The 10,106-nt window shown below is 39.9% G+C and overlaps 1 protein-coding gene across 6 annotated transcripts; it reads left to right on the top strand.

Annotated features, from left to right (window-relative positions):
• Positions 1-619: 619 nt before the first annotated feature.
• On the top strand, positions 620-7,917 carry LOC147842892 (uncharacterized). Of its 6 annotated transcripts, XR_015498417.1 has the most exons (5): positions 620-800; positions 1,005-1,123; positions 2,338-2,464; positions 2,914-7,643; positions 7,848-7,917. XR_015498417.1 is itself a non-coding variant. In XM_087265320.1 (4 exons), exons 3-4 carry the CDS (start codon positions 2,721-2,723, stop codon positions 7,085-7,087), a joined length of 4,221 nt encoding a protein of 1,406 aa, XP_087121446.1. In that variant the 5' UTR covers positions 620-800; positions 1,005-1,123; positions 2,338-2,720; the 3' UTR covers positions 7,088-7,917. The 6 variants fall into 6 exon arrangements, 4 of the variants coding, with proteins under 4 accessions (XP_087121446.1, XP_087121447.1, XP_087121445.1 ...); XM_087265320.1 differs by having other exon boundaries at positions 2,338-2,767; positions 2,914-7,917; XM_087265321.1 differs by having other exon boundaries at positions 2,914-7,917.
• The last annotated feature ends 2,189 nt before the right edge of the window (positions 7,918-10,106 follow it).

The raw sequence follows: 10,106 nt of genomic DNA on the forward strand, positions 1-10,106 counted from the left end.
TAATCAATCTTTAATTTTACATTTGTAGTCCACCGATGGCAAATAATATAACTTTAAACACCCTTGAAGGAAATATGAGCTACATTTTTAATCTGCAGTAGCCTATAAAGTGGAATATGTTTCACACTGGAGGTCTACTTTTTGCTCCAAATTTGAGTGGTATTTACCACTCTTTTACTCTGCTTGCACTACATTACTTTGGATAGTATTGGTACTTTAGCTCGAGTATGATTTCTTAGTCTCTTTTCCCAAACACACTGCGTTTACTTGAGTAGAAAGAGACGTAGCAGATAAACGCCGTGATTTATGCATTTGATTGACGGCAGGTTCAGCCCCACAGTCTCAGCTAGGAAGAATCGTGTCCCATTCTGGAGCTAAACAATGGGAGTGCTGTCATGCAATTTAATCTGTGTAAATAACCCCAAGTTATTTAAGTTAGGTTTCAGTGTTAATTATTTATGCTGCTTTTAATTACTTCTCTATTTCTTTAAAAATTGTTGTGTTTTTGTTATATATTTGAACTCCGCTTTGCACTAAGTTATTTAGCCTATAGAGACCCTTATTTTGACGCGCGGCTTGCCGGAAGTGGTCAGGTGCGCGAGAGCGCGCAGATCACGGAAGCAGGGAGATCGGAGAAGCGCGCCTAGCACGAGGGAGAGAGCGATCGCTTGTACAGAGAAATGCACGGAGCTAATGTTACATTTAAGGACTGATTTAAGAGAGATTTAATGCATATTTGAGTTTGTTTTTTGTTCTGTTCATCTTTATTGTTTGAACACCTGGTTGGAAGGGAGAACAAGGTAGATGAGGACATTTTTATACATATTGCTAAAATTTGATGCATCTGTTGGCTTGATAATAATTTAAATTGCTATTTTATCGTAAAATTAGTCATATATTTGCAGATACTTTATAATATTGTCACTAAGTTTATTGTTTTGTCTTATTATGTGAATTTTTATTCATTACATTTTTTCTATTTGTGTTTATTCATCTGTTCTTAGCTCTTACGGTGTTGTACAGTCTTTAAGGACGGCTATCACAACAATAAAGGCACAAAGGAGGACAGTGCAACATCAGTGCATGAGTTTATTCCTTTTATTTCTCCAACCGGGCTGTTACAGTAAGAGCTTGCACCCACTGACATTATTTGCTGATGTAAATGATGACGGATCACGGTTCCAATTTGTGCACTCCTGCAAAAGTAAACGAACAAATTGATAATGTTCAAAACAAAGAAGTTGATGAAGAAATAGAAGTTCAATCTGAAGAATTAGACACAAATGTACGTCGCTCTACCCGTGAACGAACTCAGACAGACAGGATGCTTGCATATCAAAGGGAGGAGTCTCATAAAGCAGAAAGAAAGCTTATGCATGCATATGAAAAATGGAAGGCTGAGGCTCGGAAAGCAAGAAGTCAGTTGAAATTAGACATTTCTGAGAGTGAATTAGCATCACTCATAGACTCATTGGAAAAAGAAAAGGACAGTGTGATGAATGCATACATAAGGGTTAGAAGTTATGTAACTCCACCCACTGATGTGAGATGGAAAATTGATGCTTGTGATGCTGTTACAAAGGATATAGTAAAAATTGCATACGAGAGGATCTCAGGGGTAGATGGAGGCTTTGACAATGAAACCGTAAAGGGGCATTTACGTGAGCTGCTTGAACGAGACTACGCTCGCTCTGTTTATGGTTCTACTGTTTCACGCATCAGCTCCAAATCCAGTACACCTATAAGTCAACCTTCTCTGAATTCTATACTAATGGCTAAACGCATAGAGGCAGCAGCAGAGCTAGCAGCTAAGGAAGCAGAATATGCTACTGTAATAGAAGAAAGGGAGCAAAGAGAAAAATTACGACTTCTAGAAGAGAAGCAAAGAAAAGAACTTGAGGCTCAAAAAGGCGAGTTTGAAAGGCTCCAAGCGATGAAGGAGGTAAGAGCAGCTAGAGCAAGACTGGAGGTGTATGACAAGGAAGAAACTGTTGACACTGTTAATCAAGATGAAGGGCTGCAGCAACCTGTAAGCCCTCCCACGCATAAACCAGTATACTTATCCTCCGTTAATCTAACGCCTAACATTTCATCACAGAGTCCCAACGCTGATGTGTCTCAATTAGCGCAGGCTGTCCAAGATAGCATAACACTAAACAGACTTCCTATGCCAGAGCCCACAGTTTTCAGTGGTGACCCCATTCACTTCATAGAGTGGAAGGCTTCATTTCAATCACTCATTGATAAAAGACATATCTCTTCAGGAGACAAGTTATACTACCTAAAGAAGTACGTTACTGGGCCTGCTCTGAAAGTGCTAGATGGTATCTTTTACAGAAATGATGAGGAGGCTTACAAGGACGCGTGGAAGAGGCTTCTAGATCGCTACGGACAGCCATTCATCATACAACGAGCATTCAGAGAGAAACTTGCATGCTGGCCCAAAATTCAATCCAAGGACTCGGTAGGACTTCGAAATTTCTCTGATTTCTTGAACTCATGTAAGGATGCAATGCCACATGTAAAGGGACTGGAAATATTGAATGATTGCGAAGAGAATAGGAAGCTTGTAAGCAAACTCCCTGATTGGGCGGCTGCCCGCTGGAATCGTCAAACCACACAAACGTTGAGTGAAACACAAGATTTTCCAACTTTTCGAGAATTCGCCCATTTCATGTCTGTTGAAGCTGAAGTTGCCTGTAATCCAGTCACATCCTTTCATGCCCTTCATGTTTCAGAACCTAACAAAGAGAAAATTTATTTCAAGGTCAGTAAACCTAAAGCTAATGTCTTCCATACAAAGACTGTCACACAGCATGATAATTCAAAGCCCACTGGAAAGGTCAATAAGCCATGTCTGTTCTGTCAAAATGGTGAACATCAAATTCATGAGTGTTCTAAATTCTCTGCAAGGTCTCTTGAAGAACGTAGACAGTTCGTAAAGGATACAAGATTGTGCTATGGATGTTTGAGGCTGGGTCACAGTGCCAAGGACTGCCGCTCCCGACATTGCTGCAACACCTGTAAGGGAAGACACCCTACCTGCCTACATGACGACAGCTTCAATAGAAAGGTGAGGTCTTCTTCTGCTCAGAGCCCAGAAAATGCCCATGAAGGAGTTGCGACCATGTCATTGAGTGTAGAATCTGGATGCACGCCTGTTAACACCTCTATGATTGTGCCAGTGTGGTTGTCCACACATAAAGACCCAGTTTCTGAGAAGCTCGTCTATGCTCTGTTAGACACACAAAGCGATTCAGTCTTTATTGAATGTGCAGTATGCAATAGTCTTAAAGTCGACTCCTGTCCCGTGACGCTTAAACTCACTACTTTGGTTGGAAAGGACTCCTTGATGTCAAGTGAAAGGATTTCTGGTCTTCGAGTTAGAGGTTTCAATTCCTCACTGATTATAGATCTACCCCCTGCATACACCAAAGAATGCATTCCTGTGGATCACGCACACATCCCTACAATGGAGACTGCAAGTCATTGGAAACATCTAGCCACTCTAGCAGACAAAATTCCCCCACTTCAAAATTGCGAGGTTGGACTATTGATAGGATACAATTGTTCCAGAGCGCTAGCGCCCCGAGAAGTAATTCTTGGAACGGAGAATGAACCATATGCTGTTCGCACGGACCTCGGATGGAGCATTATAGGTCCTTCCTTAACACATTTTGAGCCCCAAAGCAGTGCTGCCATGTGTCATAGAGTGTCTATCAAGGAAATACCTGCAGTAACTCCCACAGATGTGATAAAAGTGCTGGAATCTGATTTCAAGGATACAGAAGGGCCCACTAAAGTGACGTCTCAGGAGGACATCATGTTTCTGAGAAAGCTGGAAAAGAATATCAGATTGAACAAGGATAGTCATCTGGAAATGCCCCTGCCATTCAGGAAAAGACCATATCTTCCAGATAACAAACCTCTTGCTGTCATAAGACTTCAACATTTGAAGAGGAGATTAATGAGAGATCAGGAGTACAGAGAGCATTATGTAACATTCATGGAGGAAGTAATAGAGAAGGGTAATGCAGAACAGGTGTTTGAGGAAGGACGAGAAGGAGAAAGATGGTACATACCACATCACGGAGTGTACCACTCGAAAAAGCCAGGGAAATTGCGTATAGTTTTTGACTGTTCAGCCAGATACAAGGGAACTAGCTTGAACGACCATCTTCTAACTGGCCCAGATCTGATGAACAGCTTAACTGGCATCCTTTTGAGGTTCAGACAGTACCCTGTAGCCCTAATGTGTGACGTGGAGAAAATGTTCCACCAATTTCATGTAGACCATGCGGATCGTGATTATTTACGATTTCTATGGTGGAGAAATGGAGATTTCAATTCACAGCCTCAAACCTTCCGCATGACAGTGCATTTGTTTGGAGCCTCATCGTCCCCTGGATGCGCTAACTATGGGCTGAAGCATCTTGCAAGAGAAGGTGAACGTCTGTATCCTCTGGGCTCGCAATTTATTATGCAAGATTTCTACATGGATGATGGAGTTTCCAGCATTGAAAGCACAGAGAAGGCCATCAAATTGGCTGAAGAAGCTCGTCAGCTTTGTGCACTGGGAAGCTTAAGGCTTCACAAGTTTGTGTCTAATGACAAGGAAGTCTTGAAGACAATACCACCCTCAGAGTGTGCGGTAGATGTTACAGCTGTCGATCTTGCTCTCACTGATCAGCCTTTGGAAAGAGCTTTGGGCATATACTGGAGTCTGGAACAAGACAATTTCAAATTCCGTATCACTGTTAAGGACCAACCAGCAACCCGTAGAGGGATACTGTCTATAGTGGCCTCATTGTTTGATCCCTTAGGCTTTCTTGCCCCCTTTGTACTCAAAGGAAAGACTATTCTGCAAGAAATGTGCCGAAGTGGTATGGGTTGGGATGATAACTTACCCGCTGATCTACAATCAGCATGGGAACACTGGAAGGCAGATCTAGTTAATCTAGAAAAGATTGATGTGCCTCGTTGTATTGTGCCTTCTGGCTTTGGGAGAATCATAAGGAGAGAGATTCACCACTTCTCAGACGCCAGCATGAGTGGATATGGTCAGTGTTCATATCTCAGACTCGAGAACGAGCAAGGTGACATCAGTTGTTCGTTGCTCATGGCAAAATCTAGAGTGGCCCCACTCAAGATCACAACAATTCCTCGGCTAGAATTGGCTGCCGCAGTGGTGTCAGTTGCAGTGAATGACATGTTGAAGGAGGAAATGAACCTGGCAGATGCAGAAACGTTTTTCTGGACTGACTCACAAGTGGTGTTAGGCTACATAAACAACGAAGCTCGCCGTTTCCACACGTTTGTGGCAAATAGAGTACAAAGGATTCACCGCACCACATCTCCTCAACAGTGGCGGTACATATGCTCAGATGAAAATCCAGCCGATTACGCATCGCGTGGTCTAAGTGTTAACAATCTTGTCACTTCCAACTGGTTTAGAGGACCTAAAGTTTTATGGGAAAAGCAAATACCTCCACCTATGGAAATCAGCAAGCAGCTTCCAATTGGCGACCCTGAAGTCAAGAAGGTTCAGTCACTCAACACGCAAACTGTACAGTATTCATGTTTGTCAGACCGTCTCACCAAGTTGTCCTCATGGTCCAAAGCTATCCAAGCTGTTGCACGTTTAATACGTCGTGTCAGGAAAGACAAGTCACATAATCACAGTACATTGGCGGAACGGAACGATGCACAATGTATCATAATCAAGGACTTACAGAAGCAGACATATGCAGAGGAGATAACTTTACTCTGTAAGGGCAAACAACTACCTCGCAGCAACAGACTATACAATCTTGACACCTTTGTCGACCAAGATGGATTGCTGAAGGTGGGAGGGAGACTTTGTGAGGCATCTATCCCTAATGCTGCCAAGTATCCAGTGATACTTCCGAAGGAGCACCAACTTACAAAACTCCTGATTGCTGATTGTCATGAGAAGATGGCTCATCAAGGAAAGGGAATGACTATAAATGAAATCAGATCAAGAGGATTCTGGATTACGGGAGTTAACAGGACTGTAGCTTCCTTTGTACGACAATGTGTGAGATGTCGCAAGTTACGTGGACCTACAGAAGAGCAAAAAATGGCTAACTTACCCTCAGAGCGCATCGAGCCATCCCCTCCATTCACATACAGCGGGATGGATGTTTTCGGTCCATTCATCACCTGCAAAGGTCGCAAGTCAAACAAGAGGTATGGACTTCTCTTTACCTGTTTCTGTTGCAGAGCCATCCATATTGAGATGCTGGATGACATGTCCACAGATGCCTTTATCAATGGCCTGCGTTGTTTCATCGCTATCAGAGGAGCAGTCCATCAAATAAGGTGTGATCAAGGCAGTAATTTCATTGGAGCCAAGAATGAGCTCACCAAAGCTATGGAGGAGATTGACACCAACCGTCTGGTAACATTCTTAGCGGAAAAACAGTGCGACTTTGTTTTTAATGCACCTCATTCAAGCCACACTGGCGGAGTTTGGGAAAGACAGATTAGAACTGTCAGAAGTGTTCTTCGCTCCACCCTGTCACAGTCATCTGGAAGGCTCGATGACTCTTCTCTGCGAACGTTCTTTTACGAGGCCATGTCCATTGTAAACAGTCGTCCGCTCACGGTTGATAGTCTAACTGACCCAAGTAGCCCTGAACCTCTAACCCCTAATCACCTCCTCACTCTAAAACCTACTCAAGCCCTACCACCTCCTGGCAAATTTGTCAGGGAAGATTTGTATGCCCGTAAGAGATGGCGGCATGTCCAATACTTAGCGGAACAATTCTGGGGACGTTGGCATAAGGAGTATGTGTCTAACATCACAACAAGACAGTGCTGGCATACACCAAGAAGGAACATGCAAGTAGGAGATATTGTCTTGGAGAGGGCAGTGGATCTGCCTAGGAATGAGTGGCGCTTGGCAAGGATTATTGAGGCAGTCACTGACAAGGACGGATTGGTGAGAAGAGTGAAAATACAGTTCGGAGACAGAAATCTGGGGAAGGATGGCAAACGTCCACATAAACCATCTGTGGTGGAACGTCCAGTGCAGAAGCTGGTCCTGCTGATGGAGGCAGCCTGAACATACTGACATATCCTTTGAGTAAACAGTTCATAGTAATATATGTTTTAGTGTTGTTTACATCTAGTCTTAAATGGTTATAGTAGTAGTAGTAGTAATTATAATTCATTTAAAATCATTCGTGATTAAAAGGTTAAAATTCATAATCACTCATGATTGGTGGGAGTGTAAATAACCCCAAGTTATTTAAGTTAGGTTTCAGTGTTAATTATTTATGCTGCTTTTAATTACTTCTCTATTTCTTTAAAAATTGTTGTGTTTTTGTTATATATTTGAACTCCGCTTTGCACTAAGTTATTTAGCCTATAGAGACCCTTATTTTGACGCGCGGCTTGCCGGAAGTGGTCAGGTGCGCGAGAGCGCGCAGATCACGGAAGCAGGGAGATCGGAGAAGCGCGCCTAGCACGAGGGAGAGAGCGATCGCTTGTACAGAGAAATGCACGGAGCTAATGTTACATTTAAGGACTGATTTAAGAGAGATTTAATGCATATTTGAGTTTGTTTTTTGTTCTGTTCATCTTTATTGTTTGAACACCTGGTTGGAAGGGAGAACAAGGTAGATGAGGACATTTTTATACATATTGCTAAAATTTGATGCATCTGTTGGCTTGATAATAATTTAAATTGCTATTTTATCGTAAAATTAGTCATATATTTGCAGATACTTTATAATATTGTCACTAAGTTTATTGTTTTGTCTTATTATGTGAATTTTTATTCATTACATTTTTTCTATTTGTGTTTATTCATCTGTTCTTAGCTCTTACGGTGTTGTACAGTCTTTAAGGACGGCTATCACAACAATAAAGGCACAAAGGAGGACAGTGCAACATCAGTGCATGAGTTTATTCCTTTTATTTCTCCAACCGGGCTGTTACAATCTGAGCCCAATTCAATTACGGAGGATACAAAGACATAAGCTTCAAGGTTCGCTGATATGATTAGAGAGATTGAAGCAGACAGCAGTCGACTGAGTCATTTCTGCCTTCATTACACAAAACACCAAGAAGAAGAAAGCCATCAAAGCTGCCCTCGTTTACTCTCATCTGCCTTCTGACTGAAGCTGAAGATGAAGTGCAGTTATTCAAATCAAGATTAGCAATATCTGGTGATAGTTTTTACAGTAGCAAACACCAGTTGAAGGGTTCAGAAATATAATTAATACTTATTTATTTTTTAAATTTTATTATTTCTGCTCAGGCGGTTTTGTGGCTCGGTGGTTAACACTGTCCCCTTACAGCACGAAGGTTGCTAGTTCGAGCCCCGGCTGGGTTAGTTGGCAGTGGAGTGTGGAGTAAAACATATGCTGGAGTAGTTGGCGGTTCATTCTGCTGTGGAGACCCAGGATGAACGAAAGGACTAAGTCGAAGGAAAATGAATGAATGATATGAGGTTTACCAATATTTTTAGCAATGCCAAGAGCTCTATACCAGTTAGAAAATATTATTTTATTTCAATTATTTATATAATTATTTATTTATTTATTTATTTATTTATTTATTTAGTCATTTATTCATTCATTCATTTATTTTATTTTCAGCTTAGTCCTTTTATTACTGTAATATGGGGTCACCACAGCGCAATGAACCGCCTTATATATTTATTTATATTTTATTTATTTATTTGTTTGGTTTTGTTTTGTTTTGTTAGGTTTAATTTAATATTGTTTTGTTTTGTTTTGTTATTTCAGCTTATTTAATTGTGGATTTTAGACCTGCTTTTTTATTTCTGTAAATATATTTAAAACATTAAAAGACACCTGTTTTTATTTTCAAGCTAATACGAAGTACAGAGAATGCAATTATTAAAATTAAGTTTAGCAATATAATAATAATAATAATAATTTTATTTTAACAGTTAAAGGGTTAGAAAATATTATTTTATTTTAATTTATATTTATTTATTCATTCATTCATTCATTTTCTTTTCGGCTTAGTCCTTTTATTAATTAGGGGTCGTCACAGCGAAATGAACCGCCCTATTTATTTATTTCTTTAATAATTTGTTTTTGTTTTGTTAGGTTTAATTTAATTAAATGTGGATTTTAGACCTGCATTTTTATTTCTGTAAATATATTTAAAACATTAAAAGACACCTGTCTTTACTTTCAAGTTAAAATGAAGTAAGGAGAATGCAATTATTAAAAATTAAGTTTAGCAATACATAATAATAATAATAAGGTTATTTTTAGGGTTTAAAAATATTATTCTATTTTAATTTATATTTATTAGAAAAAATATAGTAAGACTTTACAAAAAAGTATATTTAATTGTAATAGTATGTATTTTAGCTAGTTTTATTTAAGTCCATGAAATAATTTTTAACAGAACTGTTTCAGCAATATCAAAAGTTCTCTATACCACTTAAAAGGGTAGAAAATACTATTTTTTTTCATTTTATATATATTTCTCAATTAATTTTAAACACAAGAAGCACCCTTTATCAGAAAAGAAATATTATTATATTTTTATTAATATTTATTCCTTGATTTTATTTGACTAAAACATTTAATTTCATTTAATTTTCTTTCGGCTTAGTCAGTTTATTATTTATCAGGGGTCGCCACAGTGGAATAAACCACTAACTTATCCAGCATATGTTTTATGCAGCGGATGCCTTTCCAGCCACAATCCAGAACTGGGAAACACCCATACACACTCATTTAAACACATAGACTATGGCCAGTTTAGCTTACCCAATTCCCCATATGCATGTGTTTGGACTGTGGGTGGAAACCGGAGCACCCGGTGGAAACCCACACGAACACGTTGAGAACATGCAAACTCCACACAGGAGCGCCAACTGACCCTGCTGAGACTCGAATCAGCCCCCTTCTTGCTGTGATGTGACAGTGCTAACCATTGAGGTGCAATTTTTCATTGTCAGTTCATGTAAACTAATAAAAGCAGATTCAAGCTCAGCACCCAAACACTGCCACATCACCGTGTTCGTGACCCACATTATTCATTATTCTAAATGTAGATCGAGCCTCCAGACGTAAAATGATCCAGTGTTTTTC

This window comes from Danio rerio, chromosome 8 (genome assembly GCF_052040795.2).
Source record: "Danio rerio strain M-AB ecotype USA chromosome 8, GRCz13ab, whole genome shotgun sequence".
Lineage (NCBI taxonomy): Eukaryota > Metazoa > Chordata > Actinopteri > Cypriniformes > Danionidae > Danio > Danio rerio.